Below are 22,367 nucleotides of genomic sequence, written 5' to 3' on the forward strand. Positions count from 1 at the left end.
ATAATTATGTCAGTGAATAATGTCATGGCACCATAATGACAGCTGGATGTATATCCTCTACACGCTTGTTTTTGTTTTTGTCATTTCACATCACAGCAGTAGTAACTGAGCTACAAAGTCAGTTGTTATAACACCTGAACATGAATGCTATAACACTACCTTATGTCAACTCAGGTGTAATGTCAACTTGACATCAAAAGTGACAAAATAGTCAGTTAACATATGCTGGAATAAGCATTTATAAATGTTTAGATAGGTTTGTGTGAGGTGTCATGAAGGGTTTATGCAGGTTTCATGTAGCCTTATGAGCACCGCCCTTAAATAAAGTGCTAACGTTAATTCAGTCAGTTGTATTTAGTGCCTTCTTGGTTCTGAAAGCTGACCTCGTTCTCCAGACCGTAGTCCTGGACCAGTCTGATGTAGAGGGTTGGGGTCCAGTCCTTCCCTCCATCCAGCGTCAGACCCACGGTTCTGCTTGGTCCGGCGTGAAGCTTGTGTTCCTTTATCGCAGCGTCCAGGGTCTCCTCAGCCATCGAGCGATAGGTGGTCCACTTGCCACCTTGAAGGACACAATCAACATCTAAACGCTCGAAATATACATTAAATGTAACTATAAATGGATAAAAAGTATGCCATGTCATTCTTTTATTAATTGAAAATTGTAACCGTTGTCAGCGTCATCGCACCAACCTGTCACTGATTATATTCCTAGAACAGCATGACCCTAAGACTTTTATTTCCTCCAGCGTGAATATATCCATTAGAGCTGTCAGAACCGTTATCACTAATCTCATCATCAAAATATTTTCAGATTCAAAAGACAAAAACATTCGACCCCTTAAAGGCTTTTCAGAAACCCTTAAAGTTCCTAACTAGAACCCTATGACAGAGTATATCAGAAAGGGGTCTAAGCACCTGAAAAAAATAAAAAAATTTAAAAATTCTGTCAACTTACTACAGCACAACAAAATTACATTTGTAACAAATTTTTCCATTCAAAAAATTTAAAAAGGTTTCCTGTAAAAAGTTGGTGCATTCTTTTTTTTTGGTGCATTTTTGGGTTTGAAAGAACCCTTCAAGAACCCTTTTATTCTAAGCGATGAATTGATATAATACAGATCTAAGTGAATGATACTCATGCGTCACTTCTGACGATGGGACTGACAGAAACACAGAAACCCACTGCACATTCGACACCAGAGCTGCTCAAAAACACGTAACAGGACTTATTTCCTCGAGCGGCTACAACAAAGACGTGATTGTTTTCGCCTGAACTGACCGGCGATGGTGACCAGGCCGCTCTCGCTGATGTTGACGACGTGGTTGCGGCAGATGGACTGGGTGTCTTTAGAGTTGGGGTCAGTGACTAGTGGACGGATGCCGCTCCAGGCTGCCAGGACATCTCCTCTCCGCACTGAGACGACAGAGAACACACACACACACACACACAGCGCAGAGGAAATGTCACGGATATGAGTAGACTGATTCCAGCACTCATGAAGAAGCCAAGTCTGGTGTTTCCCTAGATTCTGAAGCAGGTGATGGACCACACACACACACACACACACACACACACACAATGACAATGTAACTATAACGTCAACAAACAGAGAAGATGTTTGCAGGGAAAACAATCCTTTATTCATATATTAGGATATAGAAGACAACTAGCCAGTCGTTAGAAGGAGACAGAGACACGCCCCTGAGTGTGACGCATCATCCCTTTAGTTGGCATTCAATTAGCACATGTGGAGTTAAAAGCCTTATTGTGTACATTTTGACCTGAAACATTAACATAAAAATAATAATAATGATAATAGTTGCAAGTGCGTGGTCCAAGCACCTTTTGCAAACAGTGAACAATAATTAAAGGCAGAAGTTATTTGCAACAAATTGGTGCTGCATTCATATTGTGTTCCCACCTTCTGTTATTCCCACCTTCTGTTGTGTAGTCTTTGTTGGTGTTAAGTGTGTAAATATGGAGTTAAAAGTCTTAATGGGTAAAATCCAACGTAAAAAAGTGACATAATAATAAATAATAATAATAATAATAAGTTCAAGTAGCGGTCTGCGGGGTCCAAGCACCCTTCACAAACAGCAAATAATTATTAAAGGCAGAAGTTATTTGTAAAAAATTGGAGCTGCATTCACATTGTATTCCCATCTTCCGTTGTTCCCACTTTCTGTTATTGCTGCTTTCCGTTATTCCCACTTTCCTTTATTCCCACCTTCCATTATACTGACCTTCCGTTATTCCCACCTTCCTTTATTTCCACTTTCCTTTATTCCCACCTCCCATTATACTGACCTTCCGTTATTCCTGCCTTCCCTTATTCCCACTTTCCTTTATTCCCACCTTCCAGTATACTGATTTTCCGTTATTCCCCCCTTCCGTTATTCCCACTTTCCTTTATTCCCACCTTCCATTATACTGACCTTCCATTATTCCCACCTTCCATTATTCCCACTTTCCGTTATTCCCACCTTGCATTATACTGACTTGTTATTCCCACCTTCGGTTGTGTAGCCTTTGTTGGTGTTAAGTGAGTAAATATTAAGTTAAAAGTCTTATTGTGTAAAATCCAACCTAAAAAAGTTACATAATACTACTACTACTACGATAGTAGTAATAATAATAATAATAGGTGCAATTGGTGATCTGCAGTGTCCAAGCACCCTTCACAAACAGCAAATTATTCTTTGTAAGAAATCGGTTAGAAATAACCATTATTCCCATCTCACAACTGGGAAAAATTCCTTCTTTTGAGGATTATGAGTTTTGAATTCTGGATTTTGGGAGCTTACAATATACCACAGGTTGCAATGTGAGCTCTCGTCTTGAAACCCTAGCTGCGTGCATTAAAATCAGTCCGTTTGCACGTAAACAACAAAACCACAAAGACACAACGGCTGCACTCCTGACGCATATCCCCTCGTGTTGATTTTGAACTCCATCTCACGCCGTGAACGAGTCCTGAATCAATCTCGCTATTGCGGTGACATCTCCGGCATTAATTATTAAAACTGAGTCGCATTTCGATCGAGAACGCACCTGCCACTGTAATATGCAGGCTGATATTTCTGAATGGGTGCAACAAAAAAAAAGAAAGAAAGAAAGATAGATAGAAAGAAAGACGGCAGCCTCATTATCAAAGGGCATCTCTGAAACATTTATGACAAGGCTGGGCAGCTGAGCAGACAGCAGGCTTGAGAAGGCAATAACACACACACACACACACACACACACACACAGTCTACAGGATCTCACCGTTCAATTCAGGCAATTATAAACTGATTCTTGATACATCTCAGTTTTTATATTTTACATTACAACATTACATTTTTTACATAATCACACTGAATGATCAGAACGATTCTGATTTGTCAGGCGTTGAAGGTCCATGTAAAAAGGTAAAAAAAAAAAAAAGCGTCTGGGTTACGCATATAACCCTGATCCCTGAGAATGGAACGAGGTGTTGCGTTTAGCATAACACTATGGGAGCACCCTTGCATGCGTGACTGAAACGTATCTGAAACTTTTGTAATATCATGCCTCTATTTATAGGCTTGCCATGGTCAGGTGACGTGGAAATTAAGCGCGTCGCGTGACATAAATATGGTACCTGTGAACCACACTGTCAGCCTCTATTATCTGAAGCGAAGACACAATTCACAGGCCTGCCCTGGTATGACAAAGCTACGCAATGTCTCGTTCCCTTCTCAGGGAACAGGGATACATGCGTAACCCAGACATTCCCTTTCAAAGGGAACTTCGACGTTGCATTTAGCATAACACTATGGGAACGAGAATACCCACTCCGTCACACCGAGGGTATGGCCTGTTCAAAAAGACCCAAGCCCGAGGGTCACTGCAAGACACTCGAGCCCGGGGTGGAATGAATATCCAGGCTGTAATAACGAATGAATGTGTGTGGCGTAGACCACCCTGCAGCAGCACATACATCTTGTAAGGATACCCCTTTGGACAAAGCCTTGGCGGAGGCATCCGCTCTAGTGGAATGAGCCCTTATGCCCAGAGGCGTAGCGAGACCGCACGCCTCATAAGCAATAGAGATTGTTTCCACTATCCAATTAGAGATGCGCTGTTTTGACACAGCATCACCTCTACTGTCACCGACAAAGCAGACCAGCAGCTGCTCTGACTTACGCCACTGGCTGGAGCAGTGGACGTAAGTACAGAGAGCCCTTACTGGACACAGCAGGTGCATTCTCTCTTGTTCCGGTGTGGGGAATGGAGGAGGGCAGAAAGCCTGCAACACCACAGGGTGGGCAGCCGAAGTAGGCACCTTAGGAATATAATCCGGCATTGGATACAGGAAGGCCTTGCCTAATCCAGGGGCAAAGTCAAGAAGCAAGGGGCAACAGAGAGAGCTTGTAGATCTCCTACTCGCTTGAGAGATGTCAGGGCCAGCAGAAGAGCTACCTTTAGAGTCAGAAGCTTCTCAGAGGCTGACTCTAAGGGCTCAAATGGGGTCCCTGACAGACCTTCCAGGACCACAGAAAGGTCCCAGGAAGGTATGCGCAGCCTGCAGATGGGCCTCAGCTGCCTGACACCACGCAAGAACCTCGAAGTTAGAGGATGTTGCCCCACAGAGGCTTCATCAACAAGGGCATGGCTGGCTGAAATGGCAGCCACGTAAACCCTGATTGTAGAAGGAGCCCACCCTGCTGAGAAAAGTTCTTGTAAGAACTCCAGAACTGTAGCTATTGTGCAGTTCACTGGGTCTAGCTGATGTTCCTCACACCACAAGACAAAAAGCCGCCACTTGAGTGCATACAATTTCCTTGTGGATGGTGCTCTAGCGTTTAACAAGGTCTCTACGACCTCAGTTCTAGATCCAGCTTTATCTTGCTCAGTGTTGATAGGATTCACCCTACGCATGTTGGGGATAGAAACGCTCTCATCGTAGTAGAATCCTTATAACCCCTAGAAAAGCTGTCCACTGCACTGGGAAAAGCATACTTTTCTGAGGTTCAACCTGAGCCCCAAGCTCTTCATGTGGGCGATACCGCCAGGTCCCTGGATCGTGCTAGAATTAACCAGTTGTCCAGGTAGTTTAGTACACGGATGCCCTGGAGTCACAATGGAGCCATAGTGACATCCATGCACTTTGTGAAGGTGCGAGGGGATAAAGCTAGCGATATTTCTATTTGGAAATATGCACCTTTTAGATCTATCATCACAAACCAGTCCTCAAACTGAATCTGTGGAACGATAAGCTGGTCGGCATCTTGAACCTGTATGTCCAAAGAGTACAGTTCAGATGACGCAGATCTAAAATTGGCCACATACTCCTCTATTTTTTGGGGACCAAGAAATAATGGCTGTAAAACGAAACGGGGTACATGTTCTATGGCCCCTTTGTCCAAGAGAGATCTTACTTCTTGCGCTAACGTCGGGCTCTGGTCTGTGCTGACTACTGTGGTGAGCACACCTCTGAACCGGGGGGGTCGAGCTCTAAACTGGACCCAGTAACCCTTTTCTACGGTAGACAGAACCCATGGAGACACATTTGGCAGTAGTTTCCACGCTGCCAGACGGTCTTTTAGTGATGTTAATTATTCCACATTCTATTGGAGGGAAAGCATCAGATTTTCATTGCCCTGTGACAGCTCGCTGACCAGAGAACACTGAAAACTTGGGACAGCCTTGGTTAGGGAGGCCCTACAGTAGCATTAGGGGGTAACTGCCCTAACAACCTCATGTCCCCTGATACGTCCCTCCACGGCCCCTCAGGACCGCTCTTCTTTGTCTGCTTGGGCTTTATGACCATTCTCAGATCAGGCCTAGTAGCAGGCTGCGACTGTGGCCGCCCGGTTCCCCTGGCTGTCTGCGGAGGTTGGTGGGCTGCCATACTCGCCTTCTGTGTCTTCCTTGCACTAGCACTGGCCCGGGCTCCACTCGTGGATGCCCGGGTGAACTCGACACAACAAGGAAGGAACTGGCTGAATGCTGCCATATGTCAAGCTCACTCAGCAGGTCTGCTTGGTAGGCCTGCAACAATGTCATTGTCTGAAGTGACCCACAAGCAAGACTACTACTGCATAGGCCTTGCTCACCATTGCCACGGTGGCCTTACACGGTGGCTTGGATGGCAAAGCCAGCCCCTCTAATTACCTGCCGTCGAAGGAGAGAGGTAGATCGCAAGCGCCTCTTCCACCTTCAGCATAGCTAAATAGCCATGCCGTTCATTCCCCACAATGGCCGAATAATCCAACATCGTGGGGTTATAAATACGGCTTATGCATGGTTTCCCCCCAGAAGCCTGATATTTTGTCATGCAATTCTGGAAGAAAGGGAAGTTTTCTGCAGTGTGAGGGATTTACTTTCACTGGGGAGAAAAAGTCTCATCCAGCCTTAGTAATCACTTCAAGCAGCTCTTTATATGCTGCTCTCAGTTTTTAACACATCCTTCTGGCTCCTCGGAGTCAGAGAGGAATTATTATTATAATTTTTGTGTGTGTGTGTGTGTGTGTGTGTGTTTTTTTTCCTCTCTTTTTTTCCCTTATGCCTTTCCATAGCGGAAAGAGGAGTCACGAAGCGAGCTCCAAATCCAGTGGAGAGCAGGACCTGGAAGACAGAGCAAGAGATAGAGCAGCGCTCATCTCCGGCTCTTCTTCCGGATCCATAAGAGATCCCCCGGACCTGAGACCCAGGCCCAGATCCGCGAGGCTCTGAAACCCAACTCACTTCGGCTTCCGAGAAGAGTGCGAGTCGCGTCCTAATGTAGGCATTACCATGCGCAGCCTCTCGAGGCTGCCATCGCATGCTACACCCCCTAGACACTTCACCCAGAAAGTGTGCACTATTCCCCGTGATGAAACGGGAGCAAGCCGTAACACATTTCCTGAATTCTCTCACTCATATTTTTCTCTCTCGCTCATTCCTTTTTTTCCTCTTTTTTTAAAGGATAGAAAAGTTCTGAGATTTTGAGAAAAGATAGAGAGGAAATGAAGCGTCTTTTTGTTTCTTTACACAAACAACCGACATGCAGTCTTGCTGGAGATAATAAGGCTGACGGCGTGGTTCACAGGTGCCATATTTATATCACGTGACGCGCTTAATTGCCACGTCACCTGATCATGGCAGGCCTATAAATAGAGGCATAATTTTACACAAGCTTCAGATACCGGTCACGCGCGCAAGGGCGCTCCCATAGTGTTATGCTAAACGCAACGTCGAAGTTCCCTTTGAAAGGGAACATGTGTATTCGTTGATATTGTGAAGTTTTCTCCGTGGCAAGGAGATGTTTATTTAACTTTTATGGAAGGAGTCTCCAGTATCAGTGCTTTGTAACAGGCAGAGGTAGAGCTGTAACTTTAAGATTTCTCTCACGTCTGCTATAATGTATAGCAGACTCTTAACTCTAAATAGATAAAAAGTATGATCTGTTATCCTTTAATGAATCAATATATAAGTATAAGAGGAATAAACCACTCCTGGATGTGGCATTGTCAGAAAATAATTCATCTTTGGATGCTGATTATGACATTACTTAATAAATAGTCTAGGACTTTCTTACTAGGGACATTGTTCAGTTAAAAATCATTCAAGAGAGAATCACGATGCGGCAAAAAATAACTAAATTAATTCTTTTGTCCCCAGTTTTCAGTTTCAGAGGTTACTGAAAGTACTGAATTATTTGAAATGATTATTAGGAGGATTTTCATCAAATCATGTACAGTTTGGTTGCAATTGTTTTTTTAGAGATTAAAAAAAAATGAAGAAAAGATGTGCAAGAGAAAAAGACAAACAGAGCAGTTCTTTGTCCCCAGATTTGAGGGACTTGTCCACTACGGTTTAACCCCCTGAAGCTGTCCACAGCCACAGGCAAGGTGTCTCTGTCATCCATTCACTCGTCCACTGCCTCTATCTATCTCTCCATCACGATGCTTTATTCACACGTCTACGTCTCCCCATAAGTGTCTTGACATTGATGCTAGCTAAAGCTAAAGCTGAATCCGCTGCAGCTCACTTTCCATCCTCCGGAGAGCTGCCATATTTTCAGAGTGGTGACTAACGAGACGCTTAACCCTGACAGGACGCAGTGCCGCTAATCCAGCTAATCCGCTTCTGATTCAGGAAGAGGTCTACTTCTATCAGCTCAATCAATCCGACAATCAGCCGAGGCACTCCGTCCAATTAAGAGGGCTGCTCCGAAAATCAATAGCTCCGCTCTCTGATGATGATCCAGTGCAGTTAGCTATTACAATAAAGCCTTCGTTTATTCGCTCGCAAGCCTGCCTGCCTGTCTGCCTGCCTGCCTGTCTGTCTGTCTGTCTGCAGCACCATCCAAAACTCACCAGAGGATACACACAGGGCACACGGGTGGAAAGCAGGGTGCCAGAGAGACTCGGGGTGAAATGTGTGATAATGTCTTGGTCGTAAGAGTCGTTTCCACTAATCGATGTTTATAGTCTGTAAGAGTGAAAACTTTGTTATGTGAGTGCTGCGTATTAAAACTTTCCCTTTATCATTCTGGACCTAGGAGTAATCTGAATGTGAAGAAGCTGTGAAATAAACACAACACATACAAAGGCGCATCCTGGCAATTAAAAAAGAATAATAATCAGGCTAATTGATAAATTATATCAAGCTATAAAGCATTACTGCATCCCAGGCCTAGCTACTATAGGCTTACTAAATTGTCCAGCCTGTTCTCTGGATTAGATTAGATTAGATTAGATGAATCATTGTCAGTCATGCAGATGAAATCAAGCTTGGTGTAAGTCTGGTGATGAGGAAGCTGGTTTGTATTCGCTGTACTGTAGCTTTAGAAGCAGAAAATGAGTTGCTCGTGTGACCTGATAGTACTACAGCTGGAATGCGATGTCACGTACGTTGGGACATTGAATACACATTTTTTCTATTCAGTGTAATGTCGTAAATCTCCTCATATTTGCTCAGTAACAAGGGAAAAAAAAATTTCAGGCATGTTATGTCTCAGTACTTTTCTGAAACTTTTTAAAAGCGGACACATTCCACCAAAAGATTATGTGAACAAGTGTGCTGGTGGATTAGAATAAAATGCCAAGTGTGAACGTGCTGTAATTTGGATTAAAATAAATAAATAATAATAATTCGAGCTTGCTACACGTCTGCGAAATTCTGTGTTTTAACAGTATGAACCGTATAGAATTTTTGATTAGGATATTATGTTATTAATATAGAAAAAATAGAAATTCACCTTAGTTAAAGGTTTAATTCCTCTCGTGTTTACAGTTAGTTACAGTACACATAAAGACATTTTTCATCTATCTATCTATCTGTCTAGCTATCTATCTATCTATCTATCTATCTATCTATCTATCTACCTGTCTATCTATCTATATGCCTAAACCACACCAAAAACCCAGTCTTACCATTTGAATCATTTACTAAGCTTATTAAAATGCTTCTTTTAGGATGTGCCATGTCACTGACTTGGTGTGAAGGCGGTGCTGCACGTACCTTCCACGTCAGGGCTGAGGTAGTGTCGGACCTCGCTCAGGATGAAGTTGATGTCCTCCTCCATGGGGATGGGATGGGCTGTCACGTCGGTGGGTGTGTCTGTTGTCCCGGCGATAGTCATTTTCTCCCAGGGCAGGAAGAAGATGACACGCCCATCGCTGGTGGCGGGATCCAAAAGCCCCATGTTGTCCGGGCTGCGAGATGTTTGGTACAAAACACAAGATTTGTTTATTTTAGTTTAATATATTATATCAAATTAAATGTGTATATTAAATCACTTTATCAAAGAACTGAATTAAATATATATTTTGTCTAATTAGAAAAACTCAACCTAAAGGAAGCTCAGAACTTCATCTGTATCATGAAGCATAATATCCTTCAATAAATCTGTCTCTTTATTGTTTACAACATGTATAGATTGATACTTTAATGAAGTTATTTCCTGGCTGATTGATTGAAGCCTATAATGATGGATTTGCTGAATTATAACATGTATCATGCTATAATTTTATTACCTCATAAAGAATGAGTCATTCTTCATAAAGAATGAGTCTGTATGTATTAATATACGTCGCTGTATTTGATTTAATGTACTAAAAGATGGTGTGTAAAATGACAGAGAGTGGGATGTGATTGGTGGATGTGACCTGTAGTATCCGGGGATGACGATGTGCACTCCGGCGCTCGGCTGGCAGATGTTGGCCGTCTTCTCGTTATCCATTTTGCGCAGCGAGTCGGTGAAGGGGCCCGTGGCATTGATGACGCACTTGGCACGCACGTTAAACTCCCGGCCTGCAATCAGCAAGAATTAGAAAATGAGAGAGGACTCCACGAGCAGCCTGAAATCACTCGCATTAAACTGACCCGGGGTGTGAACATCAGTGACATCAGTCGCACGGACAGAACAACAGAACAAAGAGAGAAGAACGACGGTTCGTACCAAAAAAAAGAAAGAGATATCCATCATACCAGTTATAACACACATCAACCTTTAATAATAATATTAATAATATTTTTTATTAACTTTATTCACATAGCACCTTTCCTACATGTAAAATGTGGCTCAAAACGCTATCAATCCATCAATCAATCCATCAATCAATCAACATATTTCATTGAATTTAAGTAAATAAATAATAGCATTGACGGAATTAAGAAAACAATAATGGTATAAAATATATAAAATACATTATTATATATATATATATATATATATATATATATATATATATATACACACACACACACATGTAAATAGTATAAAACCCAATAGTTAAAAAAAGTAATATAAAAGTAACGTGCCTATAAAAAATATTTTTTAAAAATAATAATTTTAGCTGTTTTCTAAAGTGATAAATGAAGCCTGATGAACGTTTACTGTTAATGTTTTCCAGCTACACAGTGCAAAAAAAACCCAAAATGCTACAGATATATGAATTATATTTAGTTTTAAAGGGGCAGTCTGTAACTTTCAACATGCTTCATTACACTCAAATAAACTTTTTAAAAAACTTTGATATCGCAATACCTATATTAAAAAAAAACATAGTTGACTAGTTTTGTCTAGCTTCGGATTTTTGTTGCAATTTTTTTGGATCAGAAATTAGATCTGCCCACAAGTGGAACTCCTCAGCCCTGACTGTTTTACCCTTTAAAAAACACTGACGATGCATGTAGAGTTGGATAGATAAGATGGAGAAAGACAAGATTTGTCCAAAAAAAATTTTATCCTTTTTTAAATTTTCTGAAATTCACCTCTGAGATAGCAGAGGTCGCTAAAAATGACAAACTGCTTCTTTAATTTCACCGAATTTCTTCTTTCTGCTTTAACTAGTATTTATTAAATATAAAACTATTCTGATAAATTTTTTATTTACAGCGCCTATGAGACATTTCATGCTTTACTTATTTATTAGATATTTAATTAATAGAGATAAAATAAGGTGTGCTGAATGTAAGTGAATGAATGAATACAAATAAAAATATATATGTATGTATGTCAGTGTGTGTGCGTGTCCGTACCTGTGATCACGTCTCGGCAGCGCGCTCCGCACACTTTCTCTTTCCCTGTGACCGGGTCTGTAGCCTTCAGCAGCTGCATCACCTCTGTGTAGTTAGCGATAGCGGCGCCGTAGCGAGCCGCCGTCAGAGCGATAGCTAAATTCATGCGGGAATCGTTGTGCTGGCCTGCAACATCATGAGAACAACGTCACAGCATGTTAGGAACATCTGTACTCCTTAACACTTGCTCGACGTGCCTGGAAACTAGCTTGTAAACTAGCTGATACAGTTAAATAGCTCGTATTTGTCACAGGATGACGTGCGTAAAATGTTTTTCATACCAGAGTCTTGACTTACATCGTCGTTTTCCTTTCTAATTAAAGAAGCTACTTCTGTTAAGAATATACTGTACATTCTGCAGCTAAACGCTTTAGGATGCTGACGTGATTGGACCAAAGCATGGAGCATATGTTGTGACATCACTACACGCATGACCCCGCCCCCAAATCAGTTTCGCATTGGAAGTACTGAGAAACGGAAACAAAGCCCCAAACTGCCACGTATATAATCTAAACCAGCAGTCTGAGAGATTGTGACTTCTTAAATTTTCATCTTTAATCTTGAGATTCATCTCATAAGATATTTATAAAATTTTTCCTCATCTAAAACAGTTTCAGTGTGGCAGAGACATTTCATTATGGAAAGATTGGTTTAATAAATAAATGGCAAAAGCAAAATGAAAGAAGATCTCAATTATACACTTACACACAGTGCTGCTGGGTTCTGGATTCGGACCGGCGTTGATGGTTTATGGGTTCTTTAGTAAAAGGTCTTATTAACTAAAAAAGAGAGGCTACTGAGGGAGCGACTGTTTATAGCTGCTATAACATAAGTGATAACAGGAACCGGCTTGTTTCGTGGACGTTTCTTAACATTAAAGGTTGCTATAAATGGTTAAAAAGTATGATGCATCATTACTTTATTATTTAGAGGAATAAAACACTTCAGCACATGCTGTTATAGGAAAATAATCAGTTTCAGTAACTACAGTAACTCCGCTTCATCACAACAGCCTATCATTGATTATGTTCCTATAACAGAGCCACAGTGATTGTTTTATTCCTTAACACTGAGGGAGTTTTAGTCACAGCTGAAGTGGGACTAGGTAGTGGGACTTTTTTTTGCTGTATAGTTTAAAAGGCACCAGAAGCGAGGAGTACGTTGTCGATGGTACCAGAGGGCTGCGTTACTCACAGAACCGTGTCTAATGCTAACACATGCTCACGGCAACTCCAGCAGACAATAAAGTAATAGCGCAACCGAGGAGCCCCTTTAAAGGGCAAATTTTCGAATGAATTACGAGCAGCGATGAGACCGGCGCGCTCCGTTAGACATCCCATGAACCTTTGCTGCTAGTGACTGCATGAGCTATATAGTGGGACAAAGACATCCTGAAAACGGCACATTCACAATGAGCGTTACAGAACTAATCGCTAAAAACCACGCGCGCTAGAAATAAGAGCTTTAATACATTTAACATACTTCATGTCAGAAATACGAGATTTATTTCCGTTCCTGGACCATGACGGAGAGAAACCTAAAGACCGAAGAAATTCATTGTCGGTGTAATTTATGACAGAAAAATGGACACACAAAGATAAAGGAGTTTATCAAATCAGATCAAATGAAAAAAAAAAAATTAAGTAAAGAAAATCCATCGCAGAGAAAAGAATGGCACATCACAGATTAGCAAAGGTCTCAGCGTATTAAAGTGAAGTTTTGTCAGAGCGAGAAAGAAGAAGAATAAATGACGGAGAGATACTATGAAAAACGGGAGAAGGGAAGAAGACAGGTATGAAGGAAAGGGAGAAAGATTCAGAGAGAGAGAGAGAGAGAGAGAGAGAGAGAGAGAGAAAAGGGGGTGAGGCAGAAATAGAGGGAGGCAAATAGCGTCAGGCAGAGCCGCGATCTCCAGCCGAGAAGGTCAGATTCGGAAATGTCACGGCCGTGATTGTTCCAGATTGAATAATTGGAAAGAAAAGCCAGCTGACAACTTGGAGGAAGAAGAAGGAGGGATGGGGAAGAGGGGTTGTGTGTGTGTGTGTGTGTGTGGGAGGGGGGATAAAACGAATAAAACGCATCTCTAAACTGTCATTACAGTGGCCCTATTTCAGGATGTCTCTCTCTCTCTCTCTCTCTCTCTCTCTCTCTCACATACACACACACACGTGGCTTAGCGCCGACGAAACCGCGTGGAGAGATCGACCGTCTCCTTGTCCTGCTCTCCCTCCACCGAGTGACATGATGTGACAGATCCCTGCTCAGATAGCCGCCGTATTCCCTCCACAAATATGCCGCCTTTACGCTCGCGTGTATCAGCGTGCGCCAAATCCGGCCTGACAGGAAGCCCTCGCAGGCAGCCAGCACGAGCAGGGTGCCTTTTTTTTTCCCTCGCCAAGGAGGAGACCTTGAATAAAAGGGACAGGCTTGAGACATGTCGACTAACCAGGAGCATATGGAGGCACTGCATACACACACACACACACACACACGGTGAACACCCGTGGCATTTCCTCCAGCTGAGATTATTATTACGATGCAGAAGACCACAAAAGAAAAACAAATCCTTGCTGGTAAACTAAAAACGATCGATCAACCAATAAAAATAGCACAAATCGAAATTCTTCTCATTTCTGATTTGCATGCAAAATTCTTTCAAATCTATGTTGAATTTTAACTACTAAAAATAAAAATATTTACATTCAGATAATTACGTGTTTCACGTTACGTTTCATGCCACGGATTAAAAAAAATAATCCCAGCCATCCTGAAACTTTCCCTCCAACACAGTAAGTCCCAAAATGGCGTCCTATTCACTATACGTGCTCAGCGCGTGTATAACAGCGCATGTATAAACGGCACTTTGGAATTTATTTGAGTGACTCTAACTCCTTAAGTGCCTGGTAAAATTTAATATTACTTTTAGTAAATATTTCCATTTTTAAGTAAGGAAGGAGTAAAACACAAACAAGAGTGTTGTATTCTTTTTATGTCACGTGGTAACGTGGTACAGTAACGTAGATATTTTCAAAACGTGTAACGTCTCTGTGTTCTCAGTATCGTAAAGAATTTTCAGGACAAACATCTTGTTCGAATAGGATAGTGGTAGAGTTTAGCTTGAGTAAAATACGTGGGTGCAGAATGCCTCATACAGAGCACTTATGGAATGAAATTTGTGCCAAAAGTACTGAACGATACTTTTCAAGAAACGAACAAGAATATACAATGAGAAATCAGAAAAACACTCTGAAACTGAAAAAAAAAATTGAACATGGTATTCGCTAATCATGGTTTATGCTTTATCAAGTTTACGTTCCACCGCTCTACTCTCACTGGATAGGGAGATTTGGATCGACAGCTCCGTGACCAGGAAGTAAAGACTTCAGTATCGTGAATTTTGGAGAACGTTTTGGATGCGGTTCTCTGTATAGTTATAGTGTTTGTACTTTGTAGTGGAAATTCACGGTCCTTGTGAATGAGCTGGTACTACAGAAATGATAACGTATTAGAATGACCGAAAATGAATAAACACCTTGTCTTCTGACCAATCAGAATCCAGAATTCGACAGCGCTGCTATTAATGATTCGCAATAATAATGGCGTATTTTGCCATGTTTATACAATATTCTAAAATTCAAACAATGAAGTTTGCAGGAAAAACAAGAACAAAGCCTTCGATTTTCTCACCATCGTAGTAGACGATGGCGCCGACCAGCTTGTCCTTCTTTAGCATGGGGAAAAGCTCCAGGGCTTTGCTCTTGCTCAGGATGTAGCTGCTCTTCAGGCACTGAGTTCCAGCCACCAGGTCATACATCTTTATACCGGCCCAGTAATACGGCAGCTGCCACCACCTGCTCACACACATAACAGGGACTTTACGCAAAGACAGCGAATTTGACTCATAGGTTGACACACTCACCACAAAAATGAGGTATACTTTAGAGGACTTCATCTCATGTGAGCTGTACTGGAATTACGGAAATTCGGCGCGTTGTTATAGGAAAATATTGACGCTTGATAGATGATGCTGTTCAGAGCAACTTGGTAAAAACATTTATATTTAAAGACGGCACGATACGATGGACTTTTTCTTTTCCGGCCCTGATACCTATACTGAAACCTTGAGTATGAGTAGATACCGAGACGCAGCCGATATGATTCGGTCCAATTTAGATTTGTTAAAAGCCTTTATTTAAATGGCTATTTCATAGTAGAAATCTGAAAATAAGATGGAGTAACGCGCTGTGCACGCCCACACGTTTCGGGCAGAACTGCTTTCTTCAATTCAATTCAATTCAATTCAATTATTATTTCTATAGCGCTTTTAACAATGGACATTGTCTCGAAGCAGCTTTACAGAAACATATAAACACAGGATAGAGATTTTAAGTGTGTGAATTTATCCCTATTGAGCAAGCCGGTGGCGATGGTGGCGAGGAAAAACTCCCTAAGCTGATATGAGGAAGAAACCTTGCGAGGAACCAGACTCAGAAGGAAACCCGTCCTCATCTGGGTTATGGATATGTGAAAGTAAAGGGAAGTAAAGTTGGGCACAACGGATATGTGAAAGTAAAGGGAAGTTCATTATGGTTTTTATATGAAGTCTGTTTTGATGAACTAGTCCACTGTTTACTAAAGGAGACTTGAGTGCAAAGTCTTCTTCAGGATGCAACCCCCACAAACACAAAGCTGCCTCAAACGGGCAAATGAAATCGCCATTTAAACAAAGGCTTTTTAACAATCTAAACTGGAACTGTGCCTTGGATTACCTTTTTTTTGGATTACATCCCCCCCCCCCCCACCAAAGAGCACCTTCAAAACGAACTTCTCAGCATACTGTATTTTTTAAATTTCATTTTATGATTCAGCTTTCATTAAAAAAAGCATTATAAAGTTTATTTTATTTAACTTCACAGTTAAAGTCTTTCACACAAGAATCACTTCCATTGTAAATATAATTAAGTATAAAGTACAAAGATAATAATCCATACTAATAAAATTAAATAAAACAAACAGACAAGTCAATTTCCAGTTCTAAAAATACATTCCTTTTCCAAATCCAATTCCAATCTTTGCCATTTGTAACAGGATCTGATTTTCCAATATGTACCATTTTTTCTGAAGATGTCAGACTCCACTCTTAATAACTCCACAAATCTAAAGTCAATTTTGATATCATACTGAATTTCTGATAAATTCACCACTTTTAAGACATGTTCAGCAATCTGAAACCTGCACATTAAACATTTCTGGACGTGTCAACCAAATTAGCAGCAGTCATCCACTCAGCCCTCCTCAGCATCGAGATCCAGGTAAAACTGTAAAAGTGCGCCAAGTTCTTCTCGTATTTGGTCTTTTTTTTAATGTCCGGTCCCATGAGACCTTGCAACACGCTTGCGACAGATTTTTGTGATGTCTGACAGAAATGTGATGTGATCATGAGGTCGTGGTGTTCCGTAAGCCCTCGACATCACTCACGGTCGTTTAAATATCAGAGCCAAGCCTAAATGCCAGGAGTAATTAGAGATGGCCATGGCGGCGAATTCGAGCTCGTGTCTGAACTCTGAGGGACTCGGGGTTAGAAGACAGAAAACACGAAGACTCTGAACGATTCCACACGCTGGAACATTCCTCAATATCTCAGCGTACGTTATAACACTTGTTATACAGTGTATGTACACTATGTTATGTACGCTATCATTATAGCAGCATGATATTGCTAAAAGCGTTCATAAAAATGTTATGCAACTCATTTTATCTGTAAAAAGCCTGTATTTCCTGTGGAAATATAGCATACATAACTCTGTTATTACTGTTTATGAATGTGTTATAACGTGTCATATGACGCTGATGCCGGCTGCAATAAGTGTTTAAAAATGTTTATGAATGTCATGTCAAGTGTTATGAAGTGCTTACATAGTCCTAATGTCAAAGGCTTTACTATGCAACAGTGTTAAACAGAAGATTATATTTCAATATGTCAATATTGTTTATATGTCGATGTTATCACCATCTTTCCAGTGAAATTCACCACCCTTATGGCTCTGACACTAAGATACAACGTCAGAGGTCATGAAATGCTAATGTATGTATGTCTATAAGTGTCATAACACACCCCTATGTCTACAAAATTCTAAATTACTTAACTCAGGTGTAATGTCATCGTCACATTAAGTTAAAGCAGTCTTTCTGACACTCACGCCGGCTGCAGTAAGTACTTAGAAAATGCTTACGAAGGTCATGTCAAGTGTCATGAAGTGCTTACGTAGTGCTAATGTCAAAACCTTCACTACGTAACAATGTTAAACGGTAGGTTTTCTATAGATATATCAATGTTGTGCCCAATATTCACCGCTATTATGACTCTGACATTGATATTCAAAGTCAGCTGTCATAATGTATATCAGTCTATAAAGTGTCATAACACAACCCTATCTCAACAAAATTCGAAATTCCTTGGCTAATGTCAACGTGACACCCAAATGAAGGCATCCAGTCTTTACAATGCAGATACCTGTTGGAATATGCCTTAATAAATGGTTGTGTAGGTGTACGTCAAGTGTTATGAGGCGCTTATGTAGTGCTAATGTGTATAACTATCAAAACCTTCACTATGTAACAGTGTTAAAAAGAAAGTGCTTGTATATCATCGTTATGCCCAACTTTCACACCGCAGTCCTGAGGGGCTAATGAATGTCAGTCCAAAAATGTCATCAAAATTCAAAATTCCCTGACTGCCTTGGGTTTATGTCCAAATTAATTTTAAGAAAGCAGTCTTTAATCTTTAAATGATGCAGATGTCTGCTGGAATATGCCTTTCTACAAGTTTTTGTACGTATCTGTCAAGTGCTTATGTAGCCTTATGAACACTGTTCATAAGTAAAGTGCCACCTGAATTTCTGAGGTAATTATAAATCAATATGTGAAGTGTAAATACATTAAACAAAGCAACTGATACTGTAATTACTCTGGAAACGATGAGTCTTACTTGTAAACAGGGAGCATGATGGGTAGTGGAGCGGACAGGTGAGGAGCGATTTCCAGAAGGTTAGCGCGCTCATGTAGTGCCTCTTTCACCATCATGTACTGAAAAAAAGAAAAAAAGTACAGATAGGTAGATGTTTGGAGTAGATTAAAGACTTATGTAAGAACCGGCATCATCATACGCACTGATTCGTTGTGAGCGCGTTAATTTCTCAGTCCCTCCAAGACTCCGTGGTTTTGGGATCGCAGAAATGAACGCAAAACTAAGCAAATGTTTGGAGGAGATTGCAATTTTTCAAAATTCCCACAGATTTTCCGCAGGTTTGAGCCAAGACGCGCCATGTGTTGTCATCATAGTGCGCATTCGGTCAAAGCCCTCTTCGATTCCTGTGCGTCGAACATGAGTACAGCTAAAAGGTCTCATTTACCAATAAACATCACTGCGAAAGACTGTGCAAAAAAAAAAAAGCACAACAAAACTCAGCAAACCGCATCGCAAATTTTGAAAAATAGATGCAGCTAAATCAAGCGTTTTTGGCCGCAACAATCACAAAAAAAATATCCTGTACAGACTGATTCAGGACAGGGACTGACCAATACACAGGGTTCGTCCAGATTTCATAAAAATAAAATAATTCCAGAATTTTTCCCCCATAGTGAAAATTCTTATTAACATCAAAATCTGCATTGTATTTATATAAAACTGATTTTCATTTTCACAAAGAAATGGATCCTTCAGTTGTTTTGTTAAAGACATATATAAATCCATGTGAAAAAAAGTGAAATTTAAATACTTTTTCATTACTTTCCATGGTTGATTATGGACAAATCTGGCAACCTCGAAGAATTGAAACTGGAATTAACTGTAATTCCTTCGTGAGATGAGTCTAAATATGGAGAACTTTTTATGTGTAAGTAATTTTTACTTTTGAACTTAAGTCTCTGAAGCTGAATATAGGGTTTAGATTTGAAACAAACTATTCTTTTCGCTTCTGAAACGTTTCTTTTCCTCAAATACTGCTGACTTTCTTTATTTTTTCCCGCTCCACACTTCCCCGGATAGATGCACGAAACGTCAAAGTCCTTGATCGTGCCTCATCACAATCGCTTTTTCTAACACACAGGTAAATGGAGTAAAAACCTGAAGACCTTCACCTGTTCATAATCTAGCTTCATGATGGCCTTCTGCAGATAACGCACTCCTCCGTGGATCAGCTTGGTGCTCCTGCTGCTGGTGCCTGATGAGAAGTCGCTCCTCTCCACCAGGGCCGTCTTCAGATCTGAGCGAGGAAGAGGAGGAGGATGAGGAGGAGGAGGAGGAGGAAGTGGAGGAAGAGGAAGAGGGGGAGGAAACAGATTAAGTGGCGCACTGGCATTTCCAGCTCCCACGGCTCCAAATATTTAGACTGCGCTAGGTGTCATTTTCATACGGATTTCCCTACTGTCTGTAATATGCATGAGGACGGAAAGATCAGAGCATGCATATTGCATTCGGCCGGCGTCAGCTCTATATTGCTTTCTGGAGAGGCCAGGGTGACAGTAAAGGGACATTTTTATTCATTATCACCCAAAAAAAACAGGCAGGATGAAGCATGATGTTTTAGTAAAACGTTTAAACCATTATTCAAATATCAGGATGAAATGTAGACGAAGGTAAACGACGACTCAAACAAACCAAAAAAAAAAAGTGCGTTACATTCGTGAAAATCCTGAAAATTAAAGTTAAATACCTCAAGTTTAAAGAGCAAAGCCATCATTACTAATACTGATATTAATAATAATTGTTTTAAATAATAGGTTCGAAAGGCTTTACTTTACTGTAGTATGAACACAAACTGTAAATTTCAAGCACCTTTTAGTGAAAAATTATAGAAATTATATTAAATTATATTATATAAATAGCAAGATCTATGTTGCATTTATATACTATACACATTTTTATTTTTGCTTCCACAAAACAATTATCTTTGTATTTTTTTTGTTGCTTCCCTGCTTAAATAAAGGCAAAATTAAAAAATGCTTTAAAAATAAAATATCGCTACATAACTGTGTGTGTGCGTGTGTGTATATATATATATATATATATATATATACATATATATATATATATATATATATATATATATATATATATATATATATATATATATATAAAGCTTGGGCAAGCTTTCAGTACCGTTTTTTTGTTTGCTTAAAATTAAAATAAAATCCACAAACTGAGTGTTACAAATATAAACTTCAGACTGAAATTTTGCACAACTGTTTGTCCAATTATATAAGACTGATAAGAAGCCAATACACACAGACACACCAGAATATATATTATTCATTTAAGGCTGTAGTTTAATGGATGCTTTTTGTGCAAAAAATAATCCATAAATACTTATATATATATATATATATATATATATAAGTTTATATTATATAATAGTATTTATGCATTACTTTTTATTAAGGTAGCGTTGACATAAACAGTAAACTTAAGAATGTTATTGTCTGTGACTCCGTAGCGGCGTCGCATTACGTGAGTATGATGTCATGCGCCGTCGACTAGGAAGTGGCTAGTACTTCATTTAAGACAGAACTTTAGTATTTACTCTACGAAGCGTGTTTTCGGAACAGAAGTAACGTAATGAGTAAATCTCCCCCGTCATTGACAATGATTTTCATAATCGATTATTATTGAATTTATCGATTAGTTGTTGCAGCTCTAAACTGAAGCTTTAACTTAATTCTTTTAGACAATTTAATAATACACATTTGAAATTATGATACTAAATCAAAGCATTCTACAATTTTGAACCGTGCACACTGCACGTGACTTGTTTGTGTCAGTTCTACAAGATTTAAAAGATAATAAAGTTGCTCTCACTGCGCGTGACTGCATCTAAAGCGCATCCTGAACCCGTAGCTCCACCCCCCACGACCAACACGTCGAATTCGGGCGTGTCCTGCAGCGCTGCGAGCTGTTCCTCACGTGTCGGCAACCTGTCCTCGAACGGCATCTTCAGCTTCCCTTCTGCCTCCATGTACGCCAGCCGAGCCTGATCACGTTCAAACACAACATCTCAGCAAATAAACATGAACTGGCTGAAATGTGGGAAATTAGGAGAATTAAAAGGTTGTTGCATGCAGCATTAATCATTTAATAATTTTCACTGTGATAAAACAAAGTGATGTAAAGTGAGGAAGTAAAAGTTAAACAGGTTAATGTTCAGGTTAGTTTGCATGTTAAGCTATCCACTCAGTGTGAAATTGAAAAAAAAAAAGGATCTTAAAAATTATTAAAAATCTTCGCAAACCTCTGAAGAAAACTGAAATCTTCTAAAACAACTGCATTGGACACAGTTTACACCTGTATATGTCTATAAAATAGATAAAAATAAAACCTAATACTATTTTCACCCAATTAATTATTAATCATTGCCAATTCCCATCTGGCTAAAGATGAGTTAGCCTATTGCTACCCAGCTTGCTAAAACTCTATGCTACTAGTTTGTAAATTATAATAATTAGCTTACTACTAGCTTGCTTGGCTACTGTTTTAGTCAACATAACAGTTAGCCTAGTGTTAGCTAGCTTGCTAGTGACTTTGGCTAGTAATGTATTCAATGTAACAATTAGCCTTGCCTAATCGTTTTGCTAATATAACTGTCAGGCTAATATCAACGAGCTTGCGAGCAAGCCTGGCTAATTCTCTGCCAATATTATAGTTAGCCCAAATCGTTAGCTAGCTTGCTAGCGACATTGGCTACTGATTTAGTCAATATAATAGTTAGCCTAATGTTAGCTGTCTTGTTATTGACACTAGCTATTATTTTACTAAATATAATTGATAGATAGTTTGCTA

At 40.2% G+C, this 22,367-nt stretch overlaps 1 protein-coding gene across 3 annotated transcripts in view; it reads right to left on the reverse strand.

Moving 5' to 3' along the window:
- Positions 1–22,367, reverse strand: part of gpd2 (glycerol-3-phosphate dehydrogenase 2 (mitochondrial)) — a 40,171-nt gene that overhangs the window by 9,009 nt on the left and 8,795 nt on the right. For all 3 annotated transcript variants that reach the window (XM_053637977.1, XM_053637976.1, XM_053637978.1), the window contains 9 exons: positions 21,390–21,561; positions 19,673–19,797; positions 18,522–18,619; positions 15,221–15,384; positions 11,495–11,659; positions 10,120–10,264; positions 9,473–9,666; positions 1,280–1,414; positions 384–559 (listed from right to left, as the gene is read on the reverse strand). In XM_053637977.1, coding sequence (XP_053493952.1) covers positions 384–559; positions 1,280–1,414; positions 9,473–9,666; positions 10,120–10,264; positions 11,495–11,659; positions 15,221–15,384; positions 18,522–18,619; positions 19,673–19,797; positions 21,390–21,561 — 1,374 coding nt within the window. The remainder of the gene's footprint in view (positions 1–383; positions 560–1,279; positions 1,415–9,472; positions 9,667–10,119; positions 10,265–11,494; positions 11,660–15,220; positions 15,385–18,521; positions 18,620–19,672; positions 19,798–21,389; positions 21,562–22,367) is intronic.

This window comes from Ictalurus furcatus, chromosome 12, assembly GCF_023375685.1.
Source record: "Ictalurus furcatus strain D&B chromosome 12, Billie_1.0, whole genome shotgun sequence".
Lineage (NCBI taxonomy): Eukaryota > Metazoa > Chordata > Actinopteri > Siluriformes > Ictaluridae > Ictalurus > Ictalurus furcatus.